The sequence below is a fragment of the Topomyia yanbarensis genome, chromosome 1 (genome assembly GCF_030247195.1).
Source record: "Topomyia yanbarensis strain Yona2022 chromosome 1, ASM3024719v1, whole genome shotgun sequence".
Lineage (NCBI taxonomy): Eukaryota > Metazoa > Arthropoda > Insecta > Diptera > Culicidae > Topomyia > Topomyia yanbarensis.
In genome coordinates, this window is record NC_080670.1 from 27,349,051 (window position 1) to 27,376,411 (window position 27,361).

Consider the following 27,361-nt stretch of genomic DNA (forward strand, 5'->3'; position numbering starts at 1 on the left):
TGAACTTTAGGATTCCTGGACCCTTACGATAAATAAACTCCTCAAACTTCTGGTCGTTCGGACTAAGTTTCTCTATCTTTTGAACACGTGGACACTTGAAGTCTTTTGATTTTGGACTTCTGGCGGCTACAGTTTTTGGGCTCTTGGCTCTTCGGACTCTCAGACTTTTGGTCAATAATACTGTTGATATCTAGGAAGTTTGAATGTTTGCCTTCTCGCGTTCTAGAACTACTGGTAATTTAGTCAATTAAAGTGTTGTACTTTTGAATACTTGATCTCATGTTCATCTAACGTATGAGGAATGAAATATGGACAACCCTTCCAGCATTAAAACAAAAATGCAACCCTGCACAAGACACCATACTAAACGTCATACGCTAAGCACACTTATTTTAAACATCCAGTGTTAATTTCAACCCGCTAGCATGTGGAAAAATTGGCAGCGAATGCCCAATCTGGCACCTAGCCATTATGCCAAAAAAGTTTTGGCGCATTGGAAGATTATAGCATACCTTTTGTACAAAAGGCTGATAACCCTCGAAATGTACCACAAGCGCGTCCGAATGAGGATTTCTGGGATAATTTGAAGCAGAGAGTATATGCCAATAATTTTCTACCTAAAACTAACAAACATGATAATCAAAATTAAGAAAGAAATTAAGAATATGCCAACATCAATTTTTTCGACTCCTTTGCAAAAAGTTCCTGGAAACTGTCGTAAAGCTTCTCGAATGGGCTCAAGTTTTTTTCTACAATAAGTTAATAAGCTGACAAATGTTTTCATATAGAGAGAACTTTTAGTAAAGGGTTTTCTACAAAAATTGCCTTTTGAATTTTGTCCAAATTTTATTTCGCATACATGGAACAGATGGATATTTAGACCCTTGGATACTTAAACCCGTGAGTTCGTGATCTCGTGGACTCCTTGATTCTTGGCTTCACCAATTTTTGGCGTCTTGAGCTCGGAGTATCTTTTTAATCCTAAATTTCTCGAATTCTTGGTTTCTTGTACTTGGTTCTTCGGACTTTTAGACTATTGCAACTCATTGACTTCTCGAAATTTTGGCCTCTAGAGCTCGGTTTCTGAGTCTCCTAAACCCATATACCCTTGAACTTTGAAACTCTGGGCTGATTGGACTCTCCGTTGCTTGAGCTTCTGGACACTTGAATCCTGGGCTCTAGGCTCTTATCACTCTTGAACTTCTCCAACTCATGTACTTATCGGTTTTTTGACCACTCGGACTGTGCTAGTGAATTTCTTGAAATTTTGAACTCCTGGGCACATGGAACTCTTGACCCCATGAACTCTTGAGCTTGAGCTCATGAACTTTTTGGCTCATCGGATTCTTCAACTCTTAGATGCTAGACTATTCTATGACATAATTTCTCGCTTCTCGGATTCGCCTTCTTAGTTTCTCGAACAGCTGAGAAATGTTGACTCCTTGAACTGTTCGTAGCTTGAACTCTTGGAGTTTTGGTTCCTCGAATTCTTAAACTCTTGGATTTTAGATTTCTCGAACACTCGGCTCTTCGGATTCTAAACTTCTGGAATTTTTGTACTCTTTTGCCTCATGAACTCCTCTAACTTTTGGTTGCTCGGATTCGGCCTCGCGGCGTCAAGAGCTCTTGAACTTTTCAACTCTTGGGCTCATGGACTCTGGAACTCCTTGTCTCTTTGGATTGGTTGCTTGGTCCGTTGGACTTTTGGCTCATCGGAGCTATTGAAATCTTGGATTCTACGCTTCTATAACTCTTTTATCTTTGGACTATTGGCTATCCGACTTCGCAAGTGCTAACATATTGACTTGATCGCCGGAGGGTTTTTATGTGTGTAAGATCCTGGGCATAGGCGTGCGCATATTCGCATGCGTGGTCAGATTTATATTATCGCGAAAAGCACAAGCATTTCTATATTAACGTATTTATTCGGGTGGCCATTTTTATGTCGTGTATGCTAGCGTGTGTATAACTTCGCGCGTTTGAATAAGCAATGTGATCACAACACTAATTTACCCTGCACTCATCTTTTTCGTTCCAATTTTTATTTCGATTGGACAATACGGAGTTGCTGCCGAACTTTGCCAGTACACAGAACTTTTTTTTTGGGAAGTTGATTATTGCTAGCAAAAATGAATGCGCAATTCGCGATTCATGTAGATTATTTGCTATTTTCTAACCTTAGGGTGGCCATATTAGACGGGTAAAGACCCAGAACAATCGATAAGGGACTCCTTAAACCGCCCGTCTCGTTACTATTCGCTCGAACGTGCTTGGCGAAATTTCACCAAGTTTTCAGCAGTCCTAAAATATTTCTGAGGATCTGTTAGCCAGAGGCCGGTTGGAATGTCTTATGTGGGAATTCGATCACCGAACACTTTTCTGGATTTATACAATTTTTAGTTCTTGTCACACCACAATCAACGAATGTTTCAAGCAGTTGTTGAAGAAATCTGAAATCCTCAATTGTATGCGAAGGATCGGTGAGGTGTTTTTAGCACGGGATACACGTCATTGATGTAAAGTAGAAACATTAACGGTCCTAAGTAGCTTTCCTGGGTTATTGAATTAAATTTGGGTGCCAGGCATTCTTCAATGATTAACATTACCTCTTGATCTGTGAGCTAAGATCGCAACGATTGCAAAAACAATTTTTAATACTTTTCAATAGAATATTGCGTGAACAATTTTAAGCTCGTTTTTCTGACAATGCAGAGAGCTTGGGCTGGGAGGGATTTTGACATCTGTCGATATCTTGACGGATATCTGTCCGCCGCCAGATCCTCTTCCAAGCGGTCTACACTTCATTGATACGTCACCAACTTGTTAATACTGCGTTCTTTCTCTTTTCAATTTTGAAGTCCAAATCAATCAAAAACTAGGACATTTCCTGGGAAATCAGGACGCTTCTTAATAAAATGTTTTCCAAATTACAGCTTTATTATAACACAATAAATTTTCCATCCTGCCAGCTATCGCCAAATCCATCAGCTTCCGAAACACGAAATCGCTGATGGAAGCCATCAACTCGCTGCAGCCATCGTACGACAACAGCGCTCCAGCCTACTACAGCATTTTGCGGACCTGTCAGGAGATCCCGTACGACAGCGCCATCTTCCTAGCGACGTCCAACGCGGCAGTCGTCGAGAAGAACATTGCCCACGAAGCAGCCCTGGCGTTGTTGAAAAAGCGAATTCGGGTAAGTTGCGAATTTGTTCGCACGTTTTGTTTCTAAACTAGCTTTAATTTACTTCGTTTTTTCCCAGCTCTACATAATCTGGTTCGGAGACGAAGCCGACGGTACTCTGTCGGATCAACATCTGGACAGCCAGACGGGACTGCACGAGCTGGCTTACCGAACCGGCGGTCGAGTCATACAATTTGAAATCGATCATCACTTCGGGAACAACCCTGTGCTGGTAAACTCTAGCTCGCGTACCCTTCGCACCCGGCTTCGTATCCCAAAACCTAACTGACCGGTGGATTTTTCCTTTTATTTACGACTCTCCTTTTAGACCACTCTCGTGTCCGAAAGCGACCTGCACGGGGATCATACCATCCCGATTCCGGTCACGGCCGACGTTAACAGTTTGTACTTTAAGCTGCACGGAAGTCTCGGAACGGCCACACTCAGAACACCCAATGGTGATTAAATTGATATGCTTATTACATGTCCTCTGTATCCTCTCCTACACCACCTTTTTGTTACGGATAGTATTTTATTTGAGTAAGAGAAAGAGTTGCGGATAATTCTGGTTTTTCGACGGACACGGCTACGGATAAGCCATTTTATGCTTATGGCCAGACTGGACTTTTTTTTTTGGTAGCGTACAAATGAAACTGTTATTGTTTATGTACAAAGTACACTGTTGGTATAAGTGAAATTGTCAGTAAGAATAGGATAAGTATAAGGGGAAAAAGAGAAAAAGTTTAGGTAATGTTTAGAAAATGTACTGTCCAGAACTGTCATGGCGTGGTAACTTTGTTGAAATTTTACATGAGAACCAAGTTTTAGTTTCAACTATAGCCAAATATGAGTTGAGGTCAACGACTCAGAACTAAAAAAAATGATCTAATGATGTAAAAAAATACGATATGATTGATGGTTTTCGAACACCTGATTTGTGATCCCATGAACGTATTTAATAACGTGCGCGATCTGCCGATAATAAACTCCCTGCTTAAAACTAGTTTTGACTGGCGTCTATCAAATGGATCTACTTTGCTGTGGTTTAGTTTCAACTACAGATTCGTGTGGAACTAGCGGGACAAAATGCAGCAAAGAAGCACAAGCGGATTCAAGATAATTCTAGAACTCGGTCCACGTTTGTTTATTCCTGAGACCGAATCCTTATATTGTAGTTCTAATCCAAACGTTTTATAATTGAGAATCTCACGGAAAGTTCCAGGACTTTAAAAAATTAATTATACTTGAATCACTTTAATGATGATTCAAGCATTTTTGAAACATAAACACACTTGGATCCACAGACTGGAATCCAGAATGTGGGATGCAAACCCAATCTGAATCATTGGTTTTACCTCCATGAAAGACATGATTCGTTCGAAATTCTAACAGATCTTTTATTTAAAGTGTATTCAAACGACGACGCATTTTTCAAGGAATCTGATTCCGTTGAATCTGCTACCAAGCAAATGCAAACGGATAAATTCGGTTCGAACGGATCAGCGATCAAGCGAAATAATTCAATTTTAAATACAAATTTGGATGAATGTCGTATCAATTTTATTACAACCGAGATAGAGTATTCATATTGATTGCTTATTTTTTAAAATGCTTACTGCGAAACTTTTTTTTTAAATAGCTAGCTTTGCGTGTTAAGGTTGGAGAGAGAATGGGCAAAAATCGAAAACGAAAAAAGCAGTTTTTTCCACACCGAGTTTTAGAGCTTCATAAAAATCAATCAGCTCATGTAAAATGTTGTTACAGTCCTGCTGATTGATTTTTATGAAGACCTAACACTCGGTGTGGAAAAAAACTGCTTTTTCGTTTTTTATTTTTGCCGATTCTCTCTCCAACCTTAACAGATAAACTACACGGAAATTACATGCACAACAAGTGACAGAACGTAGCGACTAGCGGTTCTAAGTAAGTATAACCATTAAAGATGAAGTACAAATGATCACCCCATTACCCGTTCTTAACTTTAATCGTTAGGCTATTTACACAATCATCGTTTCCGTCCGAAGCTCGCTTCAAACTTTATGTATCGCGTCAATAACCACAACTATCCAACAATGAACCTTTCAATTCCATTCCGACCATACTAATTGAGTTTCGTTCCATCGTCTTTCCTACTAACAATAGTGCAGTATCTGTTCAATGTTAGAATTAAGTAATAAGTTTTATGTTGTGAGTATAAAGATTTAAACACTGATGTTAGTGATAGCAGGACAACGAAGTTGAATTACCTTTACAAGATGTATATGTCTATTATTTGTGGTACACATTAGAGTTTTGTTTCTACATCAATTGTACATCATTCTCTTTCATCTTTCCACTACTTGATGACTGTCCCTTGTTTTGCGTCATTTGTGTACGATGACTAACACACAATCAAATAACTACAAACATTCCCATATCGTAAATAATAATAATAATAATAATACCCTTTTCACGGATCTACTATTGATATCAAGTCAGCGGTTCGGAATAAGTCGGACAGGTAAGTCAAACTATGCTTAATCCATCCCATGAACCTAAATTTTTCAAAGAGGGATTCAAAATGGATGCAATTTTTTAACCATCGACCATTTAAAAAAATTGCGTCTATCTTACAGGTTCGTCATATAAAGCGATTGTTTTTTGCATAGCAAAGAAAACTGAGCACAACCACTATTGGACCACCTACCTTTGGATAATTTTCCCGACTGAAAGGGGGGTGTTAATGTAAACACAAATATTTTCCGTTCACAAACACAGCTTCGGTTTTCTCTCTTCGGTTTCCTATACACGCAGCAGAGAGGATCTTCTTCAGTGAGTCTTCGCACACATCCAAGCGTCCGCTTTGTATTGCGCAAAATCTCCCCTTCACAGTCTACTAAACATTTGCCCCATCCGATTGACTGACACCGAATGAATGGGTATTGTAACCAAAAACGCCACTCACCGAATAACAATATCGATTTTTTTCCGGATTGTGCCAGAACAAAATAGTAAAAATACTGAACTTTGCTTCCACAATACAATGACACTACTTCACTAGTTTCTTTAATCTCCCAGAGGCCTACTTCGTTTGACGTGCAAATACAACGAAGAAAAGCTCTTGAAAGCTCTCGGCACCCACCACTCGATCGCAGATGAAAACTTTCTACTTGCACAAATCAAAACATTCGCAGACGGCTTCGGTTCACACCACGTTTAATGGCAACTACTGCTGCTACTGGCCGGTTCGCACTAAACTGTAACAATTCCCTCCCGATTAACCATTAATCGAGGCCTATAGCTGGACAACTCAGCTAACTTCAGCACTTTTTTTCCTGCCGAAAAAAAAAACAAAATATTGAATTTTCTGCTTTTCTTTTTGCTGACTTCACCACCCCGACTAGGCCTGACTGCTAACGGGCGAAGAATACTCAATGCTCAACGCGGACGTTTGTTGGTATGCGTAGCGTGTGTCACAAACAAAGACCTCGATCATCAGCAAGCAGCAATCCATTTGGCGTCGCTACCCATTTTTTCCACTATACACAAACCATATAATGTAGTAACAACAGAAAGTGACGTCACCTAGCTAGTCGTACACTACCGTAGAAAGAGAACAAGGGGTACGAAACTGCGCAAATGTCGCCACGCGGTGTTGCGAGTGTACCTCCAACGGGGGTCGTTCATAAAAGGGGAACACAAAACTAGTTTGAAAAGTTTATTTGCATTCATAAATTTGTGTTGATTTTTCAATGTTTCCCGTAAAAATATGCAAGCGTATAAAATTATAGAATAACTTTCGACAAACATATGATCAGTGCTCAAAAGCCGAATGCCAAAATTCACTTTGAGAAATTCTGGGGAAACCGTTTATACCCAAGCACGAGGCATAGCAGTCAACGAAAACTTTTATTTGCAATCAAGGGCTGCAGTGGGAGATTTACGGTTCGATCGGAATTCCCCCCGCAGTGAATTTTGACAGTTGGCTTTAGAGCCCTAATTATATGTTTGTCGAGTACTGTTCCGTAATCCAGGCAGCCAGTGGCTGCGGTCTCTGTTGAACGCAGTATCTCGAATTATCAGCTGAAAATAAAAGTCGTGAAAATCGAAAGAGCGGCGTTTGTCTGCTTAATGAAATCTCTTAAATTTCATTAGAGCATTGGTTCTCAACCTAGAGTATTAAGACCAGCAAGTTTTTGAAGTAACTAGTACTTGTATTTGCGCTTGAAATTAAATAATGTAGCGGTAGTAATAAGCCTCCCATTTTGGTTTAAACACTAGGAGAATTTTTAAAACAGAATTTGGTTGATAAGTTTAGCTCATTTAACCAACATTTTGTCAATTCTGTAATCGAATTTTTTTTTGAATTTCATTGAAAGTGGTGAATTTGGTACAATTTGCTCCTGGTATACTCAATCTGCACAAAACGTTTCATAACGCAGGGCTGATTTTTGAAAGAATGTGTATTCTCATTTAGCCCTTAGTTGTGCAAATTCGCGATATTATAACAAATCGACTAAGCGCGGTGTTTCATGGATGGCGGCCGTTCCTTTCAATCGGGAAAGGACGCGTGGAATTTTGGGGAAATGCGCTAATACACTAACTGAAAACCAAAATGTACAATTTTCAGAAATACTCGATCAGAAGAGAATAATAAATGAAGCTCATAATACTATTTATGTTCTTTTCGCAATTTTTCCTCAATTATACCTCGAATTCGTTCCTTAAATGTAGTTGAAAAAGCAATATCTTTCATACATTCATATTAGAATTCCAAAAAAAACAATACTTGACAAAAAAGCTACAAAACAAACAAAATTGAAGGTTCTTTCAAATTATCTAGTAAAGATTGTAGGTGTTGCCAAATACAACACAAAACCACGTTTGATAAATTTATTATTCGCTCAACATCTTGATTTATAGTAATAAAGCATTGTTCAGGGCTTTTGGCACTGAAAAATAGTTATGTGGTCATTTCAAACCGGTTTTAATTTTTTTTAGTGAAAAAGAATTGTCCTTTCCAACGCTATGTTCTTTTGTTAAAAATACAATCCGGCTTTGGGACAACAATATGAAAGTAACCATTATTTTGCGATGTTTTCATGAAAAATATGAGAATTGCTCAACATTTTTATCAAAATCGTCTTCATTTTAATAAAAATTTAGAGAAGATTCAATTGACCATCTAACGACCTGTTGAAAATAGTACAGTTATTATTTTTTCTCCAAATCGGCTAAAAATAGCTCAGTTATTTTTTCTCCATGCTAAAAACTCACTCGCATTAATTTTTAAGGAGACGGTCGCATACAAAACTATCAAAAAATGATTTTTTTGTTCAATTACGTATATATTCAAAAGTATGTGTAAATTTGGATGTTAAAATATGGAAAAATAACGGAAGAAATAATTATAGAATCCAATAGTGCGTGACAATGTCTGATTTTAATTTGGAGAAAAAATTGGTAATTGTACTACTTTTTCAACCGATCTCGATAATAAATAACTCGTTAGATGCACAACTAAATATTCTCTCTAAATTTCCATTAAAACCAATATGCCTTTTTAAAAGATTGTTGACCAATTTTCAAAATTTTCATGAAAAAATCGCAAAATAATTGTTGTTTTCATATTGTTGTTCGAAAGAAGAATAACATGACAAACAGGATATTTTTCCCCCGAGCATTAAAAAGAGGGTAAAAAATGAACGCCTTGTTATTTCTTTATGTGCCAAAAGTCTCGGCAAATAGTGTTTTGTTATAAATTAAGAATTTGAGGATATGCAACATTTTTCATACATTATTTCGTATTGCATATGATGAAATCTACAATCTATACTAGGTCACTTGATAAGTACAAAATCACTTTAGCACCACCTTATTTTTCAAAAATAATAGTTGGACATGTGGTGATTTGGAACAAATTATCCGTCCAAAAACGATCTGAAAGTTGAAAGAAAGTATTTCAGTTTCAAATCAATACTGCAAAAGTTATATGAACAAAACAGTTTTTTTTCTAAGGAACCGCTAAAACACCATAAACTTTGATATTAAAATTCTTATTAAATGAAAAATACAACAAATGGCGCTTAGATGTCTTCGACAAACTTCTAGACCTATGAAAAAGTTAATTGTTAAATCTTGGTAAAATTAGAACCACCCTAACTGTTATTTAAGCAAAACAAAAGCGTTCACAAACAACGAATACTCTTCCAAAGCAAACTAAGTTATTTAATTTTAGTAATATGTTAATACTCCTACTAAATTTTTATTTTGGGCCGCTGTGGACTATTGGTATATACACAGAAAGTGGTACTGATTGGAAATCAATGACCATCTGCAAACCCAATTGGCACACAATATAACAATATTTGTACATGGTAACATGTTTCATCAGAATTTTTATTTATCATGATAACAGTTTTAATCAGGATTTTTGTGTAAACGCATTCACTATCTCGTAACTCTAGGACCGGAATAAGGACCAAATGGAAGTTCAATAGCAACCCATGGGAATATTGTGCCTTTATTTGAGACTAAGTTAGGAAAAATCGGTTCTACGAGAAACCTATGTGGACATATTACATTGGGATTTTATATGTGACCGCACTCAACAATCTGTAATTCTGGGATCGGAGGTCAAAAAATAATGAAATTATCTATGGGAAAATTGCACCTGAAACGTTGATGAGAATCGGCACAGTAATCTCCTAGAAACCGATGAGAACATTTTGCCAACATATACTACGTAGTCAGTAAACCGGCAAAATTGACTTTTTTTCGGAACACCGTTCAATTGGCACTAAAGACCCCATGCCAAAATATTAACTTATTCGATTGCTCTCTGGTTTACTCACAAGAGATTTAAGTTTGTGCGTAAAAGTATATGGAATATAGGAATAATGGAAACGATAATTACAGTGAAAATGTCATCATGATCTTATGATAACATGGAAACATGATCTCATGCATCCTAAATGCTTCAGATATCTAGCTAATGATATAAGGACCAATATTGCCAGACTGTAAATTAATTCGATTTTGTAGTAAAATATATTCTAATATAGTTATTTGTTGCCTCTATTTCTCGCGTATGCTTAGAACAGGACATATTCAAAAAAAAAAATCGTTTTTACTTTTTAACGTCATTCAATTAGCTAGAGATTACTGAGTAGCGAATGTTATGAAAATTTAGAGCTATAGTACTCAAGTGGGCGCAAGGATGTGAAATATACAGATCGGAAAATTAGAAGCGGCAGGGTCATTAGAAACAGACTTAAAACCTTACAGGCTAATCGTTTGTCTTCTGCTGACAGGAGTCGAGCTAAGGCAGCATAACTACGAATCGCTCAAGTCTACCAACATGTGTCCTGGTAAAGACAGACTTGTCCCTCTTTACCGTGACAACGTCGGTGCTTGGTTCTGCTTCTGAACAACGAAGCAAAGCTGTTGATACCAATTCAAACGCATTCCATCGATTGCAGGCCGAATAATTAATGAACTAGTGAGGCACCCTCCCTAATAGAGTAAAAATAAGCACTTTACCATATCAAATTGTCGTGCTGATTGTCCAACCTTGTTTTTGGCACTTGACAGCACAATTTTCTTTGTTCTGGCATTGGATAGGCAGTAGCGATTCTTCTTATTTAACCAACTTTTTGCTAGCACGACAATCCTTTAAGACATTGAAAATAGTTGCACGCGAGATTTGTTTGTCTTTGAACATTTGAAAAATTTCTTTTGAGCTGCGTCGTCCAAACAGACTGGCAACTGGTTTGCGCAATCCAGCTTGTACGACGTAAACAACGCCGATGTTAACAGTGCAGCAGAAGTAGTCTTAACCCTCCAGAAGACGCGCAAATGGCCCACTGAACGAGCAGTCGCTGGTGCGCTAAGACGATTCCACTAGATTTTCAGAGCAGCGTGCACTCAGTGCACTAGCGCGACTTCCGGAAGGTTAAGAGGGGATTATCATATAAACGATCGAAATCATACTGATTTTTTGCGCGTGATTAAAAAAAGTTTTCATGATTAAGGATTAAACTTTTGTTGATTTTGAAAACTTTATTATAGATATGTTACAAGTGGACAAGTTTTTCTGTTGGCGTCCCGGATTCTAAGAGAACGACTTGATCGATTTTTTGATATTGATATCAAATTAAAGGTAATTTCAGGCTCTTCAACATAACAAAAATATTTTTTTCTTTTTTGACTACAAAACAATAAAAAGATTTTTTATTGTTTTTCATCCAAAAACTGTAAAAATGGAACAAAAATAAGTTTTTTAGACATTGAAGAATTTCAAGTTACTTTTAATTTAATATCAATATCACGAAAATCTATCAAGCTTTCTAGAAATTCAGGACGCCAAATGACAAAAAAACATGTCGACTCTGCGTGTTGATATATCCCACATGAACAAATATATTATAAAAAATGTGAAAACAAATTTACATATTCATAAAAAATTCTTCAAAATCAAAATAATATAGAAACTTCTTTTTTAAACCACGCGCAAACATTGAGTATGATTTTGATCGTTTATATGATAATCCCCCCTTATGTGTGATAAGCGTATTGGTTGACATTTTTGTGCTTGTGCAATAGAAAAACGTCTAAATTTAATTTTAAATCTTTTCCAATATTTGATATTCTAGAATGTTAATTGAATTAAGAAGATTTCAAAAATACACAATTACTTATAATTAGCGGGACATTAGGAATATTCCATACATATATTGAATTCATTTCAATATATAGACCATTCACAACATAAACATAAATGGGTTTTAAAAGTTTTAATTGTTTTGTAACAAGTTCAAAAATTTATTTCCGGCGACAAAAACTGGCTGCGTAATTTATGGAACGCCACACGACATTCCCCAACCAACTGCCACACATATGCAACACTATAGAACAAACCTATGCGATGTTTTTACAGCTCGCGCTGCTCAGTAAGACACTACCTCAACGTTCAACAAAGTATTGAAAAATCGTCCAATACCGGTCCCACGTTTGATGCACGTTGAACTAAGCCTAACAAATCAGACCAATGAAGGGCGTCCGTTAGACGATTTTTTTCTCATAGGGTTCCACCAGTGTGGAACGATACATCTTGAGCGTTTTTTCAAAATGTCATATCTGCAATGAGTTACTCTCTTTGTTTACTTTCTCTTTCGATTTTTACGGCGTCACTATAACACTTTTCACTTATTTTATAGTACAGATCGAAAGACAGTGGTTTTAACTAGCATATTATGCAAAGAATTGAGGGATAAATGTTAAAGTGACCGAATTATTAACAGAAGAGAAAGTAAACAAAGAGAGTAACTCATTGCAGATATGACGTTTTGAAAAAACGCTCAAGACATCAAGTAGCCAGAGAACCCCACGCAAGAGAGCGTGAGAGCACGGTCACGCTTACGACCGGTAGCACCAGTCGTTCGTCACTACTAACTGAGTGGCAGTAAGCTAACATGTGTTGGGCTATTATTTTTCGACAACGCGATAGGATTGCGCATTTAAAGCACGTTGTTTTCATCGCTAAAATTATCCCTATGTGATGCAATTCACACAAAGCGACTGCAAAAATGAAGACTTTTTTTTCAATAGGTCCAATCTGCAAAAGAGAGCCTCTCTTTGTTTACTTTCTCTTCCGCGAATTTCTCGGTCACCTTTCTGATTTCCCTTCAACTCTATGCATAATAAGCTAGTAAAAACCTTGGTCTTTCGAAACATACTGATAAATGTTTAAAAAGTTTTATGGTTTCGCAGTAATAAGCGAAAGAGAAAGCGAAAAAAGAGGGCTCTCATTTGCAGATTAGACCTAATGAAAAAAAAAGTCTTCAAATGCTCAAATTTGCACAACCGTCTGTCCAATATTAGGATGATACATAATTGACGACAATTTGTTAGGGAATTGAACAATGAAATGGTAATTCCGACGATAATTTCTACCTAAGGGTTTCTCGGGTGGATAATTGATCCGGTTTTTCTACGTTCGGGTAAACTGAAGCGCGTGAATTTTAATTCTTATCTCGCGTATTAAGGGTCATACTACATACTTGAAACACCCTAATAAAACGTTGCACATCACGCGAAATATACCAACCACGCCAGACAGCATAAACACTCAACACAACATCGCCTCTCTCGTTTCTATTATGAGCTCTGCTCACAAATACACCGATTCGGAAATGTATATTTTGATCCCCTCAACTCACGCTGCACGATGAAACAGCTGTTTTGGCCATGTGCGCGTTTTTATTTTTTATTTACAGTCCATTATTATTATTATTGATACTGTTATTATTCGTTACTCACTGCACCTATCTTCCCAATTTCGGTTTCATCTTTTTACTTGTCTAGTCAGACTATGGCGTTGCAGCAACGGTTTGCTTTAACTCATCCCACGCAACCTCCAGCAAAACATCCCCCTGCTGAACTTTGTACAGCCATTTCGATCGTGAACCGACAAATGGGCGAAACTAACAAATGTACACAAACAGAGATTTGATTAATATCTGAAAGAGGAGTAAAAATACTTTATAAAAAATATAAAAACTCATTTATAAATATTTCACACTTCATGAAAATCAATAAAAAACAAAACGGCGGATCCGACTTTCGACTGTAAACAAAAAGCCAGGCGGGTTACGCCTCTGCATTTCTAAGGTAGTGTATACAGGCGAAATTGACAGCATCATTGTTTACAAGGTTCGTAAACAGAATCGCCCTAAACAAAAACCAAGTGCTTGTTACGCCCAGGAAGAATAACAAATTTTCCCCTCCAGCGAGCACGGCGAAAGCCACATTTGATTTTTGTTTTTTGGCGACACTGCAGGGCGAAATTGAGAGTCGTCAAAACAAGAGGGCGACTCAAAAATGGCCTAATCAACATTTCATAACAACACTCGGCGAAATAATCTGTTTTCAATTTTATCAACGAAAACGTTATTATATAAAACATTTTAGTTATGCTTCCGAAAACTAGTATTGTTTCAAAGTGTTTCAATACATTTGAAGGCGCAGTATGCAAACACTGTTAAAATACGATTTAATTTTCTGAACCGAATTTTCAAAGCTATTTTTCTCGATTCGATATCATTGCGACTTCGGCCCTTTGGTCGATTCTTGATCGATTTGGTTTATAGCACAACTTGCGCTTGACTGTTTGTTTGTAAACAGAATATTTTTGGAATGAAAGACGCAAGTGCTGTATTCGTAAACTGATCTCCCTATCAGTAGAATTGTAAATAATCGATTCTTTTTTTTCTTTGAGGATCATGTTGGTTCGAAAGACCCAGAGAAAATTTCCAATGGGCTAGAAGAAGCAATTGCCGTTGTGGACTTGTCCATCTATTAAAACTCAATTTTTTCAGTAATGCCCTAGATACTATGAATTTTTCAGTACTGAATGCCTCAGTGGATAATTCGAAATAATATGTATTGATCGGCTATGAACTTTTCGCGAAGCCCTAATAAAAAAAAATTATACGCGAACTTTAACCCATATAGTCCAACGATTCCACATATTGTTTGAATGATACCCTGAACAGGTCATTAGGCTCTTGGATCATAAGATGTTTATTGGGGAGGCTCTACTTTTCAAACTTCCGACTACTACTCACTACCCCAGTTTGGTAACTGCCTCTATCCTATTCTATCAACCCTCACCGTTAGTAGTGTTGCACTCACATCTACCACCTTCACCCACCCAACAGGCTACATAATCGATCTTCTGCACAACACCGTTTCACACAGCACCAACGGCAGTGACCTGCTTTACCCCCAACCGGCCTCACTACCGACGCCGAAGATCATCGCCAGCAGCCGCAACAAGCACGAGTTTCGCCAATCGAGGCCGCCGCTAGCGGCGGAAGCAGCAGCCGCATCCCAGGATTATCTCTTTCTAGTCAGTCGAATAAATACCACCGATGAAGGGGTCTACTATCTGAACCTGTCGGACGCCGCCAAGGACTCGTTCGAGTTATCACCACCGAAGAAGGGTCACAGTACCGGCAATCGGACTCATCAACAGACGTACGGGGTAACGGTCAAAGCTGATTATTACCGTCGTATGCAACACGGGATCGAACTTTCGGGTAAGATTTAAAATTAGTACAAACAGTAGCTGATTGCGTGACGTAAGTCGGTCGGCATTGATGACGAAAATCAGGTCGGATTAATATTCGTACGTCTTTACGGGGTGAAATTGGAACGAGCATCATCTCGCAATCAACCTAATTAATCTAGTAAATAAAAACAAAGCGGGAGAAAAACAAAAACAAACCGGCTACTAGTTCCGACAGGCGTGGCTTTTAAGTCAATAGGCGGGTAGCGCCTTATGGATGTCCTCCTTGAGTGGTACTCTGGAAGGGCATCAGAGTATCATCTAACTATCTTACACCTTGCATTTATCGACGCAGCAGTTTTAGATTCCGCATTGGAAGTCCCCCTTTTTCGAACTCATTAGAAGTACGTGTTCTTTCCTATCTGGATGCGATTCGAAGAAGACCAAAGTTGGTACATTCACCCTACACACGTAAATGGCAAAAAGCCAGCAATTGACGTGAGTGAAAAGAAATCATTCACTTTGAAAATAGTCGCCAGTGTTTATTATGAACGGCGATAATCGATCATTAGATGAGTAGCCTAGTCGGTATTTGTTTCCTGAACGTCTCTGTTAGGAGCCGATGGAAAACTCTAGGTTAGTTTTGAAGCTCGCCAGAACAAATGTAGGGATTTAATAAAATGACTCAGTGTACAGTCTAGAGTCATTGAATATACACAAAAATAATTTTGAACTTAACAAACAAATATTTCAATTTTAGGAGCCAATAAATTACGTTGATTCCTCATAATCGACTATAATTTGAGTACGAAAAGTTTGTGCAAATGCTACAATTAAGGGTATCTTTCATGAAATTGCACTCCGCAGCGGAATAATTAGCAAACTAACTTCACAAGGCTCGCTTTAGCTTTATTGACTTATTGAAAATAAGTTTGTCTTTCGGCCGTTAAACATTGATAACAATAATAATTTAAGCAAAGAAAACTGAAGTTCTCCGTGTATTTGACCTATTTAGTTACGGCCTTCTAATCGGATAGTCCCCGGCTATGAATCTACCCTACTTCGACAGAGAGTTCCCCAGTGGTTGAATTTCTCATGATACCGCACTTTCTCGAGCAGCTAAGCCTAAGACTCGCAATCGATGATTTCGACTGTTTCACTCGGTGGAGAAACATTCAGGTAAAAACTATTTTTTCTCCACTAAGGAGATAATTGTTTAAAACCACCTTTGCGCGTAAAGGGAACACAAGCTATAACTAAATTAGTTATGAAATTTGCCTTTCGACTTCGTCTCATCAGAATCCGACACTTAGACGGCGCCGGTGGTTGAGTGGTAAGCGTGACCGCCTTGCCTGGGTTCAATTCCAGCCGAGGTCGTTGAGATTTTTCTGAGGTGAAAAAATCTGTGGTCACGTCTTCCTTCGGAAGGGAAGTAAAGCCGTTGGTCCCCGGTCTATGAGTTTGGTGGATCGATATCTAGTCCAGATAGTGAAGTCACCTCTCTGGCGTCGCACAGAGGAGTAATTGGGGTCGATTCCTGGCCAAAATTATTTGCTGCTGCAATTGTTGTTATTATGCCTTAATATGAACTAAAAATAGACAATTACTAGTTTTTGGGACAATTTGGCATCTACCCACCTACCAGTGCAGAGGCCAATTTTCTACATTCTTTCGAATACTAGTAATTTCTAGGTGATCTTTGTGAATACTTTTGTTTTTCCAGTTGCATAAACATTTGACCAGTGGGAAAGGGAGAAGAAAAGGGACGCCTGTGCATATTTTCATAGAGATACATTTTGGCAAACATAATATTTGGCCCTACAGCATTTCGGTGTACCTCAAATTAGTAAAAATTTCAATATTTTCAAATCGCTTGGGATTGGTGGATCGGACAAGATCGGAAGAGTTCGGATATTTTTTGTATAGCTGAAATCTTGTTTTGTAATACTGCTTCAGCAACTTTGCCGGATCTAGCCGTATAATGTAACTTTTTTATCATTAAAATTTGGAATAAAATGTTTAAAAAGGTATTTTTTAAAGTTGGTGCAATACACAGAAAGTCTACTTTTTTAGTTAGTTTTAAGCTGAAGTTAAACAAACGGTTGTGTTGAACTACGTTTGTAATAATATTGTCTTATTTAATACAGTCATCATCACTAGAAAGCGATTTTGCTGAATATATAACGAAAACGATTAAAATATTCCTTAAAATATCACCATTGGGCATACATGCAAAAATTCTTTAACAATTTTTGATATATTCCTAATTTTGCCACGTTATACAGTAGGTTCCTAGGTATGTAAAAAAAATATAACGAAACAAAAAAATCGAAAAAAAATATTTTGGTTTTTGGCCAAGAATTTGTTCTAGTTACTCCTCTGTGCGTCGGTAAAGAAGAAGTGATCCAATTTCTATACTCTTACTAACAAAAATATCCTCCTCCTGGGATACTTGTGGAGAGTGCGCAGTAGTATATACGGCCTCTAGCAAAAGCAAATATCGGACTAACAATTCCTTCCCTTTCCTTCCGCGATCTACGTTCGGGCCTGGCCGGCGCCGGTATTGATCAATACTTTAGGACTACCAGGAGTTGCACAATTAAAGATGTTTCGCTATTCCGCTATTCCCAAGCTTGTCTGCTTATTCTCCTCTGTGCAACTTCAGCTAGTCCAGATCGATAACGGAGTAGCAGCCAGGGGTGGTCGCACAAGCTCAAGCTCAGAATCCGACACTAACTTAGTGACAGGACCCGATGATCCGCTTATCACGCAGCGCTGGAAGTTTGCTCAGAAACGCATATAGTGTTTTCGTTTTGGAGTTAGTGTCAATCCGCGGAAATCAGCCTATCTCGTGCAAAGCCATCAATATGGAGTACCAGCAGAAGTTAACTGCAGATTTATCTGTAATTGAGGCGATTGAAGGCGACCGACGAGTCATTTTCCGGGAGAATGTACATGCAGATCTGTTTACTGAGCGGACCAGTTATTGGAGACTCTTCATCGTACAAAAATCGAAGTTTCGTCACCACCCGTTATAGTTATTTCCGGTGGTTGAAAAGTTGTTAAAATTTCCCGAAAACTCGATTTCCAAAAGATTCGACCGAAGCTCTTTCGTGTTTGGCTGTTGTTTATTTTATGTAAATTTCAACCGCAAATCTTGAGCTCTAGAATCGCGAAATCAGTAGACGCGAGGTGTTTGAAAGCAACGGATGGAGCACCTATTCTGGAAACTGTATATAAAGACTAGTACACTGAGGAGATAATTATTAGACACTGTCAGCTGGTTGATAGATTGTTGGTTACGGTGCATATCATTCGACTTGAATAAACAGCCTAAGTGCCGTAACGACATTCCGGTTATGACACAAACATTACCCAACGTTTTTACACAAATGAACTAAACGAAGATGCTTTATGGTCTTGCTATTAAGGGTTTTACACATTCTTCTTGCCATTTGCCAAGCAAATCGGTAGCATCCTACAGCCAGTAAAAATCGGTGACCACACTTTTGCTTTACCATCCCTTGCTTCGTTTTCCAATTTCTCAATAAACCGCAATTTCTATCTTCCTTAGTATTCTTAAAGTTTAAACTTTGCACCCAACTTTTGGTTAAATGGATATCAAATTCGTCTTCGGAGATAGCGACTTTCCGCTTCGAACCATACCAACACATTCTTTCAGATCACAAATAATCCGCAAACAATCTAAAAATTTCGAAAGAACTGATGCAGAAGTATTCAGTCGCGAAAGGTATCTCGAAACCTATCGCCGCCGCGGCTAAACATCGAGCGGCTACAAGATGCCAGAGTGGCTCAAGAATACGCGCAGCAACTGGAAGTGGCACTACCAACGGAAGAGCAGCTAGGCGCAGTTGCCCTTGAAGATGGCTGGAGAGATATCCGATCCGCCATAGGTAGCACCGCAGCCACTGCACTAGGTACGGTGGGCCCGGACCGAAGAAGCGACTGGTACGACGGCGAATGCGAGCAGTTAGTCGAAGAGAAGAATGCAGCATGGGCGAGAATGCTGCAACACCGCACGAGGGCGAACGAGGCGCGATATAAACAGGCACGGAACAGGCAGAACTCGGTTTTCCGGACCAAAAAGCGCCACCAGGAAGACCGAGATCGCGAAGCGATGGAGCAGCTGTACCGCGCTAAAGACACACGGAAATTCTACGAGAAGTTGAACCGCTCGCGCAGGGGCCACGTACCACAGGCCGACATGTGCAGAGATACAAACGGGAATCTTCTCACGGACCAGTGTGAGGTGATCCAGAGGTGGCGGCAGCACTACGAAGAACACCTGAACGGCGATGCAGCAGACGACGAGGATGGCACGGTAACATTACACTACCGGCTCCGGATCTCCAAGAAATCCAGGAGGAGATCAGCCGGCTCAAAAATAATAAAGCCGCTGGGGTTGACCAAATACCAAGCGAGCTACTAAAACACGGTGGCGAGCCACTGGCTAAAGCGCTGCACTGGGTGATTACCAAGATTTGGGAGGAGGAGATTTTACCGGAGGAGTGGATGGAAGGTGTGTGTCCTATCTACAAAAAGGGCGACAAGCTGGATTGCTGTAATTACCGAGCAATCACCCTGCTGAACGCCGCCTACAAGGTACTCTCCCAAATAATATGCCGTCGACTATCACCAATTGCAAGAGAGTTCGTGGGGCAGTACCAGGCGGGTTTCATGAGCGAACGATCTACCACGGACCAGGTGTTCGCTCTTCGTCAAGTACTGCAGAAATGCCGCGAGTACAATGTGCCCACACATCATTTGTTCATCGACTTCAAAGCCGCATACGACACTATCGATCGAGATCAGCTATGGCAGATTATGCACGAGTACGGATTCCCGGACAAACTGACGCGATTAGTGAAGGCGACGATGGATCGGGTGATGTACGTAGTACGTGTCTCAGGGACGCTCTCGAGTCCCTTCGAATCACGCAGAGGGTTACGGCAAGGTGATGGTCTCTCGTGTCTGTTATTCAACATCGCGCTGGAAGGTGTAATAAGAAGAGCAGGGATCGACACGAGTGGTACGATTTTCACAAAGTCCGTTCAGCTACTTGGCTTCGCCGATGACGTTGATATTATTGCACGAAACTTTGAGAAGATGGAGGAAGCCTACATCAGACTGAAAAGAGAAGCCAAGCGCGTCGGACTTGCCATCAACACGTCGAAGACAAAGTACATGATAGGAAGAGGTTCACGAGAAGAGAATGAGAACCGCCCGCTTCGAGTTTGCATCGGTGGCGACGAAATCGAGGTGGTTGAAGAGTTCGTGTACTTGGGCTCACTGGTGACCGCCGACAATGATACCAGCAGAGAGATTCGTAGACGCATCGTGGCAGGAAATCGTGCTTACTTTGGCCTCCGCAAGACACTTCGGTCGAACAGAGTTCGCCGTCGTACGAAGTTGACCATCTACAAGACGCTGATTAGACCGGTAGTTCTCTACGGCACAAGACCTGGACCATGCTCGTGGAGGACCAACGCGCACTTGCTGTCTTCGAGCGGAAAGTGCTGCGTACCATCTACGGTGGAGTGCAGATGGAAGACGGCACATGGAGACGGCGAATGAACCATGAGTTGCATCAGCTGTTGGGGGAGCCGCCCATCTGTCATACCGCGAAAATCGGACGACTACGGTGGGCCGGGCACGTAGCCAGAATGTCGGACAATAGCCCGGTGAAAACGGTTCTCAATTGCAATCCGACCGGTACAAGAAGACGTGGCGCGCAGCGAGCACGATGGATCGACCAGGTGGAAGACGATTTGCGGACCCTTCGCAGACTGCGTGGCTGGCGACGCGCGGCCATGGACCGAGTGGAATGGAGGAATCTTTTGTATACGGCACAGGCCACTTCGGCCTTAATCTGTTAATATATAAATAAAGGTATCTCGAAAGTTTGCCTAGATAAGCTAAGAATTGTGATATATTGTCTAAAGAAAGCGACTGACAGTACTGGCGATAAGAATTTCATCAAGGACTGCCGAGTCTACATACCTGCCCACAAAGTTGAGATCGATGGTGTGGTCAACGATTCGATTTGTTTGCCATGCGTTAATCTAATAAAGCACGGAGTTGACAAGAACTCATTACTTTAGTGAGCGAAGAATTTGAATGACGGGCGGACAGGACGGGACAAAATTGTTTGTCTAATCTAACTCGTATCGATTTGTTGAACCACGCGTTATGCGTTGCACCAAATGCAAGCAAATGGGCCATTGTAGCAATTACAATGTGGTAAATGCGCAGTGATTTATTGGTATGACTCTTGCATTGGAGTGCTAAAAGCGCGCCTAATCTACTAGTACTCGCGAACAAACCGCGCCTGGAAAATTTGAAGCGTTCCCGTAAAAGACGCTCTAAACACTCTTTTGCAGAAATACTAAAGAGTACTACCCAAGTATCCATAATCATTAGGCCATTGCACAACATTGGCTATACATTTGCACTAATGTTGCATTAAAATCCCATTTCAGAATTTACAAAGCAATCAAGTTCTACACTAGCATCGTTAATGCATACGGGTACAACCGAAATGTAGCATTATCGTCAGATTTAGTCACGTGTATAAAACTGATATTACGCATTTTTTCCAGAGTAGTCCTACTGGAGATGTAGAGCTAGAAACTCGGCAGGGCTCCCCTTCAGAATCACTCACTACAATTGCAAACGAGACGGGAAATGTTATCCACTAAAAACTGCTCAAGGCCAATTGATATTTAATTTTTAGTGTTAGATGATGAACCACATGTGTAAATTTATAAGTGCTAAAACGTTCACTTAGTTATCGGTACTTGAAACCGCGTTTGTAAATTTAAAAGTGCTAAAAACGTTCACTTAATTACCGGGGTGTTCCAATGTCGGCGAGATCGCGGGCGCAAGTATGTGTGGGTAATTAGAATTGCATGCTCACGTTAGTGACCGGGTTTGTATTATCGTGAAGGTGACGAGCGTTTGTACGTTTGGAATGGGAGAGATTGTGAGTGTATTCACAATATAGTAACAGAAGGAAACATGATATTCCGACTAAAAAAGGTGCAGATTAAACAGAACTGTATAAATCGACCAATATTATTTTTGGTATACATGAGTAGTGGAAAAGTAGACTAATCGAAGCATAACAAAAATAGGCTAATGACGTAGAAAAAGAGCACATGTAACATGCAATCAAACTACTTGAACTCCGGAATGGCGACAATTCAGAAAAGATATGTCCTCAAGCAGGAATCGAACCTGCGATCTTACAGTCTCTAGTTGGGTGCATTAACCACTCCGCCATCGAGGAACCGCCAATTCCCAAACAGTATCGTGATCACCGCCGTAGCCCCAATACCTACCAATGGACACATCTACCCCCAATGTCTCTTATCAGCAAATCGTAACCGTCACCCCTTCTCAAGCAAAGCTCACTCGGTATCGCGTTTTGGCTTGAGATATTATTATCATTGTTTGCGTCCCATTAGCTAGCTCAGACTTCGGCAGACTTTGGTGGTGAATAGAGCTATGGAGCTACCCTCAAAGCCTATCGGCATATGATAACGGCAAATTCAGTCGTTGATGGAATTTCCATATATTCCTTGTTTTTGACGTGAGCTGTTGTTTTTCCCGTTTCATAAGGACTTTAGGTACGTGTCCAATGGAAAATAGACAGAGAAACGACGGCGGTAAGGATTTGCTTATAAAAAGAATTGGTGGTATATGGGTCTATTGGTAGGTATTGGGGCTGTGGCGGTGATCACGATACTGTTTGGAAACCTGTGCTGACATCATCACAGTTCCTCGATAGCGGAGTGGTTAACGCACCCAGCTAAAAAATGGGAGATCGCAGGTTCAATTCCTGCTTGAGGACATATCTTTACTCGGTGTATCTAATAAAAGGTACATGGTCACCGTTCCGGTCATTCTTTCTCTGTCTATTTTCCTAAAAATCTTGAAAAAAAAGGAAAAAACATTACTCACGTCAAAAACAAGGAATACATGTACTTGAACTTGTCTAAATGCCAGCTAACGATACTTGTTTACCATTAACGACAATTTCATTATGTAAGAGTCCAATCCGATCTTCCCGAATGAATCGAATCGAATGCACGAATTGAACACCGGTAAAAATTGTCCACCGAATCCCAGGACGGGTTACCCACTATTCTATCATATACGCCAGCTCTGCATCTATTCCCTGACCCATCTGTCACAAAATATGGGTATAAGCTGAAATCAGATAGAAATATGTATCAAAATGATTTTATGAGATGTTAGATAACTTTAGTCGGTCTTTATTACCTACTGAGATGAAAAGAAACAAGTATAAACTTTTCAATTCCATCAGTAAATCGTCAGGGCATTCATTTAGCACTGCTCGGAAATTTACCACATTGATTTACATTCAGCGTTGAGTGTTTTGTATTGGCAAAGCATAATGCTTACCACTATTCTGTTCCGCTCATGTTAAGCTTTGTGAACATCCATTTTTCGCTTTGGTAAACAGTTTTGTTGGTTTAGATGGGTGTAGAATTTCACTTCCCCGGCTAACCGTAAAGAATCGAAGCCACTCTCGCTGTAGTGGATAAACCGAATGAGCATTGCTCTCCGCCACAGCGGTAGAGAAGAGCGCAAGACACTGCATCGTCTTCCGGAATTCTTTGCGGGCTATTCGTCGCAAGGCAGATTCCAACAAAGAAGCAAATCTATCCTCACTGATCGACAGTAATGGACCGCTGAAGGAGCAGGCAGCACAACACCAGAACAATTAGTTTGAAACAAATACATTCAGCACTATAAAAGTTTTAAAATGTGTCGTCTCGCTAGACACGAAGAAATTGAGGTGAATTCCGGAGGCGCAGAGATCGCCCCCAAAAACCGGAGTCTCCGGGTCAAAGCCAGAGGCTGTTGGCTGACCGTTAGTTTGGACTGGTGCGGAGTATGAAAAAAACACAAAACATGAAAAAAGCCCATAAGCGCTCTCGGTCTCCTCGATGCACCACTATCTAGGCGTAATGCAATAACCATTTTAAAGTAGTTGTCTGTCAAAGTTCCTTAACATATGCTTGATGATGTTTGCAATACCGTCAACCTAGGGGAGGGTAGAAAATATACAAGATTTCAAGACAAAAACTTTGCATTGCTCCGACCGCTGTAACGGTCGTTTTCAAAATTTATTTGGTGGGAACTGCGATGCCGTGTATTTTGATAGAATTTCTTCATAGTGTGATACCTGTTTGCGTGCATGTTCAAAAAACTTTTGGGTGCTCACTTTTGCCCCACTATACTCCAATGTTGTGGGAATCTGGTTATGCCTTTTTATCTGATCCTACAATACTAGATATAAAATGTTCTTTTTTGTCATACCACATTATGTACATATCATGGCCAGAATCCCACGTGCGCGTCATGTAATTAAACGGAACACTCCGGAAAACCCTTACACAGAAGACGACAAAAAAGTGTCCTACTATAAACAAACCCAACATCCAATCGCATCAGCTAAATCACAAGCGATTGCCCCACCAATAGCTATTGTTCAGGTAGCAATGAATACTGAAACAGGGCCTTCTAGCTAGTATCACGAATGAAGACGGAAATGCATATTTCCTTTAACCTGTTTTAAATTATTTATATTAATATGCTACCGTCGTAAATAAGCATACAAAACCGCGCATTTTTTTTAATTAAACAGCTTTTTAGCAGCATTCCCCAGAAAATAAAATTTCGAAGCTTTTTCCCCAGAAACATATTTTCCAGAAAGTACCAAATCCCTGAAAACTGCTTTCCAGAAAGTACTTAATCCCAGAAAAAAAAATTTCTTTAAGGAACCATAACCCAGAAAATTTTTGCCAAAAAGTTCCAAAACTCAGAAAATTATTTGACCGAAAATTCTGTTTTAAGCAAGTTTGTAACAATCTTTTTATTTAGATTATGTTAACATAAATGCGGGGGCATAGCGTAGTTGGTAAATTTTTCTAACCCGAAAAGACGCGACTGAGCATAAGGTTAAAACCTCTAAAATATAAATAAAAAATGCTTGTTATGATCATTAATACATATGGGGAAGGCTCCTTTTGTGATCTTTGAATATAGAGCACCAATAGATAAATAATTGATTTATTATCATTTTTTCGATTGAGTTATTTGATACCATACTAATATTAGTGCATTGTAGTGCATATAATATAAATTCGGATTTTGTTTCTGCTAGTTCTCGAAGAGAGTTTGTCTATGATTGAGTAGTTATTCGGTGTTAGGCGTTTTTTTGAGTGACGAAACGTGTGAAGTAATGAAATGGAATAGAAAACATTTGAAACAGTTACATGAAGTATTTGTGTACCATAAAGAGTGCTACGATCAAAATTTTTGCGAATAAAGTTTGATGCTTTTATTGTAAAAGTGGATCAACAAAAATGTTTCCAAAAAATGAACAACTCATGTTTAAAAGAAGGGTTACTCTTTTATAAATATGAACAATAAGCAGTGCCTACAGTGCAACACTGTAAGAATTGTCCCAATTTTTGAACAAGACTGACATAAAGCCATTTGGCATAATATCGTTTGACATAAGACATTATATGCTAGTTGGCCGTTTGGCATAACAGGCCTGTGGTGTAAATACCATTTAGCGTAAGTTCTACTTTCGAAAATATTTAGTGCCTCATGTTTGAGTAGGGGAACATGGGGAGACTTGACCAAGCGCAAAATTCTATTTTTGGCTTTGGCGTCTTCTATTCGATTCTTAAAATTTTTTCAAAAATATTTTTATACTTGTTTCGATCCTTTAAGGTAATTTTAAAAGTTTGGAATGAAAAATCCTTTCCTTACAGAAAATATTACGTAATTAATAAATTTGCATTAAATGATGTAATTTTTCATCAAACTTTGTATGGACATATCTACTCGACTACTAATTACTATTAAAGTACTAATATTCCATCCTAATCCTTGTGAAGCAGTAAAATGATTTTACATAAATCGGAACATTGGAATAGTTATGACTAGAATTTGCATGACATTGAATGCAATAACTAATGTTGGGGAGACTTGACCAAGATTTTATGGGGAGACTTGACCAAGTGGAAGTACGCTGAAGAAAGATACAAAATTCCTGATATTTATTATGCTTTTGTATCTACTGTTAATGTTAATCATGCAATAAAAAAATCCCACCTCAAACATAAGTCTTTATATTTTAGTATTAGTAAACAAAGTTAGTAATAGTAGGACTGATTTCGTGACGTGTGAACATGCAATGCAAGCAGTACAGTTAATCCTTAAAAAGGAATGCATTAAAGAAATCGAAATTTATCAAATGCAACCCTTTTATATTTTTACTGCTACCTAAGGATCTCGACAATATGAAAAAATAATTACAGTATGTTTTATGTCATTATTTTTTGTTATGATTTTTCAAAATTCTCTTGGTCAAGTCTCCCCACGCCTTGGTCAAGTCTCCCCGTAGTGGGGAGACTTGACCAAAAAAATCGATCACAGAAAAACTTTTGTAACTTTTCAAAAATTAAATTAAGAATTCTGAAAAAAAATCATGAAGACGCACAATAACTTTGCACATTATATCGCAATGACTTTTGAGGGATTGAAGGCTTTTTTAGACATTTATGCAGGTTTAGCTGAAAACCTGGTCAAGTCTCCCCATGTTCCCCTAAACCGAGCAATCGGGCGGATCGTACAGATTACGTACGAAGCATTTTCAATGCAAAAAAGGATATATGCTCGCCTTTTGTCAACTTGTACATTCATTTCGATTTTAATACCGATTCAAAGAAAGCTCGAAAGAAGGAATCAACCCCCATGTTTGAGTAAACCGGGCAGGCGAAAAGATCGCAAGTTTGCGTGCAAGAGTTATTTGGCATACAGATTCAATGAACTGCTCATGTTTAAAAGAAGGAATCAATCCTTATGTTGGAGTAAATCGGGTATACGAATGGATGGCAGGCTTGCCGCTTCCGACGGCTTATCCTCAGCAGTTTTACACCGAATCAGTTCCTTGACTTAGGTAATGTGCATATTTTAAAATCCAGCAACTAGCGCAACGCATAGCACTATTTTATTCTTTTGGATTCGCGATTGTTGCCAAATGGCTCCCAAAGAATACATGT

General features: G+C 39.2%; 2 protein-coding genes and 1 non-coding gene across 13 annotated transcripts in view; 2 read left to right on the forward strand and 1 right to left on the reverse strand.

The window, feature by feature from the left end:
- LOC131677165 (uncharacterized) overlaps positions 1-27,361 on the reverse strand; it is a 137,779-nt gene that overhangs the window by 105,988 nt on the left and 4,430 nt on the right. The gene's annotated exons all lie outside the window — the stretch shown is intronic.
- The window catches only part of LOC131677166 (uncharacterized), an 80,861-nt gene that overhangs the window by 49,990 nt on the left and 3,510 nt on the right, over positions 1-27,361 (forward strand). For all 10 annotated transcript variants that reach the window (XM_058956852.1, XM_058956847.1, XM_058956854.1 and 7 more), the window contains 4 exons: positions 2,970-3,196; positions 3,264-3,416; positions 3,513-3,642; positions 14,884-15,264. In XM_058956852.1, the coding sequence (XP_058812835.1) occupies positions 2,970-3,196; positions 3,264-3,416; positions 3,513-3,642; positions 14,884-15,264 (891 nt within the window). The remainder of the gene's footprint in view (positions 1-2,969; positions 3,197-3,263; positions 3,417-3,512; positions 3,643-14,883; positions 15,265-27,361) is intronic.
- On the forward strand, positions 23,034-23,106 carry Trnaf-aaa (transfer RNA phenylalanine (anticodon AAA)). The gene has a single exon. It is a non-coding gene; the product is annotated as a tRNA-Phe (tRNA).